Raw genomic sequence first — 6,229 nt, forward strand, 5'->3', positions numbered from 1 at the left:
ATTTGGCCCCTGCTAAGACCCCATTTTCCCTGCTTGTAACAAATCAACTTTGAGGACAAAATGCTCACTTGCCACCCTCTAACAAGTGATAAAGAGATAGTGTTATTTACTTCACCAGTCATTGGTCATTAAGTTATGCCAGATCAGTGTACATTACTGTTTAATAAAATTCTTTCTTGCATATCCTAGCAATGTAAAGAAGCTGGGGTGAGAGTGCAGGATCAGCCATGATACAGTTTCCCTGAAGCATAGAGGGTTAAGGGTCTTACCCAAGAGTAGTCACTTGGCAATACTGAAGCTTGAATCCCCCAACCTTCTGATTAGTAACTCAGAGCCTGAGCTACCACTTCCTACATCTGTATTCCAAGTGTGAACAGAGACACCCACAGACCAATGACACAGATCAGTAGACAAAGGCTTTTTGTTTTATATCTATATATCAATGGACCTTAAGCACCCATGATATTGTCATCATTCCTGTACAACCTTTTGTAGGTACTAGCCACTGTATGCAGAGAACACTTTACAAAACTGGTAGTTTTGGAGATGACCTGAAAAAGTGGTTTAGCCATCATAACATGACCATCTGAGTTATTCATTTCACCTTTTACTAAACATGTGAAATGACATCATATTTACTAAATCATTGAATCACTTTAAGAGTACATTCTCATTTAACTTGCTTCACACTCTTACAGGGAGAGTATAAATGAATGAATAAGTGAATAAAAACCACAAGGAGAAATCAAGTGTGCGCCATTATAACCCATTAATTCACTAAACTCTCCAGATAAAGTATAAACACAAGTTATATACCAGTCTTCTTTATTCATCCTATTCAAATCCACAGTTGGCTTTGCAGCGTTTTGCTGATTTAGTAAGATAAGCATGGACTCCTGAGAAGGGTTGGTGTTTTGTTAGTAGCAGCAAAATGGCTCCAAAATTGATTACCTTTGCCTACACCTTAATTGTTCATACAATTATTTATACAGCTACACTGCCCTCGTGTGTTGAAAGGTGGTATTGAAAGGGTTATGAATACAAACTTGTGGAAACATTTACACGTATCAATGTTACATAACAATAGTACACCTAATGAATACAGTAAAATCATACAAAATATTTCATTTATTTGACACTTGATCACAGTTATGACACTATTTAATTAATAAAAATTACACTGACTCACAATGCATAAAAATAGGGTTTATATTTAACAAATTACATGTTTTTCTCTATAAATCAAGGATGAACAAAAGTCATTCAGGCTTGCGGTATTTACTTTGGACAAATACTCGTGGAACACAAAGTCCTTCCTTTTTGTTCACAGTTTCTCGCAAAACGTATTCGTTTATAAGAGTCTGAAACCCTGCCCTCTGAAACCGATCGGCCAGATATTCTGAAAAAGAAACAAAAGTTTCATGATATCATACCTAATTCAGAATAAAAAGGCTGATAAAAATTTCTAACAGTAACTAACCTCTGGAGAAAAAAAAGGAACGAGTGCCATCTTGTCTCACATAGAAATTCTCCCCGAGCTTGCTGCCTGACTTAAACCTCAGCATGGCGTGGTCATAAAGTCCATAGTCTCTGAACAAGACAATTCCTCCTGGTTTTAATACCTGCCAAACACACAAATCATATTACATTTACAGCATTTGACAGACGCCCTTATCCAGAGCGACTTACAACTGAGCAGGGGATGGTTTTAGGGCTTTTGCTCAAGGGCCCAGCAGTGGCAGCTTGGTGATGGTGGGATTTGAACCTGTGACCTTCCGATCCAAAGCCTTACCCACTGAGCTACCACCTCCCTCCATAATATCATGCTTATATTTAGTTATTTATTTGCTTGTCACAGCGTAGCATTTCCATTTAGCCTAAACCATGCACGTTTAATAAAAATAATTACTTCCATACTTAAAATGATGTATACCAGTGGCGGGCGGTCAGGGCCAGCAAAGCCTTCTCTGCTGACCTAAACACTATCAGAAGCACTGACCTACATTTACAACCCAAATTCTAATATTTCTTCAATGAAATTTTAGTAATTTATTCACGAATTCTTTCTCTTGGCTGCACTGCTTCCAGTACATGTATGTTAGATTTTGTTGTCCAATTAGATTTCAGCTTCTAAGTGCTGACATGTCAATGTAATCTGCCCAGGCCTGCAAAGTCAGTTCTGCTGGCCATTTTACCATAAAGAATATTATCAATGGGTCTGTTTCAGAAACCAATCAGATTTCATATTCGCCTCACTGGGCAGCTATATGTCCCAGAGTATCGTTGGTTGATCAGAGGGAAACTGTTACAGCCAAGTTCGACTGGCAAAACACGTCTTTAGCGCTCTGCACACATGAATACATCGGAGTTAGACTATTTTATGCCTACAGAGAAAAATAAATTGATTTTGTCGTGGACATACTTAAAAATACATTTTCAAGAAAAGCGAGACATCGTGAGGAGAGATCGGCCAACCCCGAAGCAAACTAGCTTGTCTCAGCCCGAGTAAGGGTTTGTTTTTCACTTCCAGACCAGTGAATACGAGCCGTACCACTGGATTACAGCCTCTGAGAAGCAGTGCAAATTATGAGTCTGCATCTCTGGTGAGTAGATTGTATTTTATTAGCATTTTTGTCATGTTATTAGACAAATATTGATTCTGAGCTGCTCCAGATGATGGAGGTGCACAGATGCGGTTGTTGTGTAGAGTTTTTGAGTCTAAACTGGGTTTCTTGCTTTAGTAAAATGGTATTCACCCTCCATATGTGAAATGCCCTCTCTCCCTCTCTCTGTAACGCCACACGTTGTTATAATGTGGTTTTGTATTGTATTGATGGTTTCTATAATTGTGACGTATTAAGAGGTGGATTAAGTCAGGTAAGTCCCCACTCAAGGCCCAGGTACCAAATGCACAGCCTGCTACTGATGTATACTAATTTAAAAAGACTGTATTAATAAGTATTCACATTAATACCTTACATTATGACACAATCAATATTCACAGTAATTTTACCTTTGGTAATAAAAATGCAATAATGACTCATTATTTTTTTTTTTATGTTTGGGAAAGCTCTAAAACATTGATCTTCAATGCAGCATCTAAATATAGTAATCATTTTTACCCGATAAATGTTTTCCAAGGCTTGTTCCATTCTGTCTGGGTGAATAGCTGAGAGAACAAAAATCAGAGTGACAACATCGAGGGTGTTTTCTGAAATGGTGGCACGAAGGTCGTCTTTCGTCAGGTCACACTGAAATGCCACACATCGCTCTGGACAGTACAGAGAGTTTTCCTGGAAAGCAAATGCAAAATATTGTATGAGCATTGACTGCATTAAGCTCAAGGCAGTAAATATTACGGAATATTGTGATGTATTTACATATAAATATATATGTAACAAAAAATCTCTTTAATTCTCATGAGATTTTTTGACCCTGATCTCACCCACCCCCAAGAATGCATTTTGGAGAGTGGTAGCTCAGTGGTTAAGATATTGGGCTTCTGATCAGAAAGGTGGTAGTTTTAGTCCCAGAATTTATCAACAGTAGATACATTTTTTATTTAATATTTGGAAATTGCTCCTAAGGAGGAACCATCTTTTCCCTAAAATCTTGAGTTGCATAAACTTTGCCCTGGTACTCTGGGTAAAAAGGCAAGGTCTCTAAAGGCAGGCTTTTTAGAGTCTCAAATACATTCTCAATTAACATCTAATTCTGAACATTGGACAATAAAAGGCAAAAATTCAAGCAATTTACAGCAACTGAAAAAAAAATCACAATTAGTGGCGTGGAAAAGGAATCAACACATTGACATTTAGGGCATTTGGCAGTAGGGTTGCAAGATTCTAGGAATTTTCAAGACCGGAAACTTTACATGGGAATTAACAGGAATTCATTGGAATAAACTGGAAATTTGCAAAATTGCATGCTGGCCTATAGCAAGGAACTTAAATGTAGTTTAAAAAAAAGTAAAGAATTTTGCAGTATAATTTAAAACAACCAGCTTTAATGCAATTTCACAGCACACTTACAGTACTGCCGAGTTATTGATGCCATACCCCCTATATACGCTATGCATAAAATTTCCTTGTTTTTTCTATTGTGCAACAGATAATACTAACAAATCAATGTGAAAAATGCCATTTTCTAAAAACTTGTACTAGTTTGCATGCATATCGGCTTATTACAACAAATGGTAATATTTATGTTTGTACATTATTCATCTTATATAGATTTCCCAAAAATTTCTATTAATTCCATATATATATATATTCCCATAAATTCCTAGTACATTTCCAACTTGGAATATTTCCAAAATTCCCCAGATGAAGTTCCTAAGGAAAGTTTCTAGAAATTTTCTGCCAGAGAAACTTACAAAGTGCTTTGGATTCTTCATCAATAAATATATTCTAATTCAGGTTCAACAGAACCCAGACTAAGAATAACATCTGCCTAAAATGCAATAGATAATAAATAGTTAGAAAGCCATTTTTTTCAATGCAAGAACTTATTATTATTTAATAGGCTCTGGAAGACTTTGGTCTGTAGACATTGTTTGAGGACTGCTACTGACGCAGCTGTTCAGACATCAAGTGGAAGTACATTTCACCACGACAGAGGCAGAAGAGATGAAGAGACTGGAATCATGACTTCCTTGTTCCTTGAAAAATGGTAGGACCAACCGAGCAGTGTTTAAGGATTGGAGAAAGCGTGGTTCAGTGTAGGGTGAGGTAAGAGAGAACACTTTCAGACCAGTGGGATTTGAGAATTCAAAACGCGGTGTGGTACTGGTATAAATATCACTATCAAGTCAAACATTATTAAAAAACAGAAGCACCCAGCATTCATCAAATGGCAAAATATTCCTTAAATATGAAAAAGAAAAAAAAAAAGACGCAAGAACTATTACATGTGCATAAGTGTTGGCACTCACCGTCACAAACTGTATGGCTCGAGGTGAAAAGTCACATGCATAGATAAAGATATTGAGATCCTCTTTCAACAAAGGGAAGATGCAATTGCCAACTCCACATCCAGCCTCCAGCATCACCAACTTCTGGGCCTCAAACTGAAAAGTCAAAACAAACCACTCAAAACACAGGATTTAAAACACAATGATTCATCACCACGCAAATAAAACCCTGAAGCATCAACAACTCACTTCTCTGCAAGCTTTAAGTTCCTCAAATTCCCTTGTTGTCCAGTGTCTGTCTTTAAAAAAGTTTGTAGTATTCCTTTTGTAAAATAAGTCCCAGTTTTTCTGAGCATCAACCTCCAACTTCTGCTGCTTAAAATCCGACACCAAAACCGGGTCATTCTTCAATTTCTCGATCTCTTCTTCTGACAAAATCCTTTCACACGAATCTGTGGACTGATAAGGGAACTGAGTGTCAGATGACACAACTCCTCCATCTGTTACTTGGGCCATGACAATATTCAGAAGATTCCTAGAGCCACAGATTTACACCGGTTTCATTTAAGAAAGTGACGAATTTGGCATTTGAACGTAACAGTGCATTATACCACTTAAAAGCCTATCAAACGGATATTTCTTTCATTTACAAATAAAATCAATTAATAAAAACTGCACACAAAACCATGCTCAGTTCTTAAGGTCCTCACTTCCGGATGACTTTCTTCGCGTATAGAAAATGTCGTCAGAAATAAAATAATTGTGTGTGGTGACACCTAGTGGACATTGATATAAGATCAAATAAACTGATGCAGGTGATTAGCAGTTATTTGGGTGGTTTCAAGTGGTTTTAATATAATAATCAAAACCCATTAAACATATTACTTTATTAAAATCTTGTGTTGTTCATTCATTCATCTTAACCTAAGTGACAGTGACAGCTTGGCTATAATCTGTAACAACAGAGTTATGAGTTTTCACCGCTCAATATTGATTTGATGTAATCTTTGATATACTTGGATGCCAACTAAAAGAGGAACTTCATGCTCCATCAAGTCAGTCAATGCAATATCCTCCTCCACACCTCAGCAAACTAAAGGACATTTCTGAAAAATCTACCCCTTCAACTTCACCTGAAAACATGTTCTGGTCGTTTAGTCTCTTTAACCTGGAAAAACCTCTTTAACCTGAAAAGAGCAAAACATCTGATTTACTTATATTAAAACTTATCTAATAAAGAAATATAGTATTTAAAAATACACATACTTAATTTACATGTTTCTTAATCTCAACCATTCATTATTATTAATACAATTA

At 36.6% G+C, this 6,229-nt stretch overlaps 1 protein-coding gene across 2 annotated transcripts; it reads right to left on the reverse strand.

The window, feature by feature from the left end:
• Positions 1–1,110: 1,110 nt before the first annotated feature.
• mettl6 (methyltransferase 6, methylcytidine) lies at positions 1,111–5,659 on the reverse strand. Of its 2 annotated transcripts, XM_046846279.1 has the most exons (6): positions 5,598–5,659; positions 5,162–5,371; positions 4,934–5,068; positions 3,123–3,293; positions 1,481–1,622; positions 1,111–1,399 (listed from the first exon to the last, which is right to left on the reverse strand). In XM_046846279.1, exons 1-6 carry the CDS (start codon positions 5,598–5,600, stop codon positions 1,260–1,262), a joined length of 801 nt encoding a protein of 266 aa, XP_046702235.1. In that variant the 5' UTR covers positions 5,601–5,659; the 3' UTR covers positions 1,111–1,259. The 2 variants fall into 2 exon arrangements, with proteins under 2 accessions (XP_046702235.1, XP_046702234.1); XM_046846278.1 differs by having other exon boundaries at positions 5,162–5,651.
• Positions 5,660–6,229: the final 570 nt, after the last annotated feature.

This window comes from Silurus meridionalis, chromosome 4 (genome assembly GCF_014805685.1).
Source record: "Silurus meridionalis isolate SWU-2019-XX chromosome 4, ASM1480568v1, whole genome shotgun sequence".
In the NCBI taxonomy this organism is placed as follows: domain Eukaryota; kingdom Metazoa; phylum Chordata; class Actinopteri; order Siluriformes; family Siluridae; genus Silurus; species Silurus meridionalis.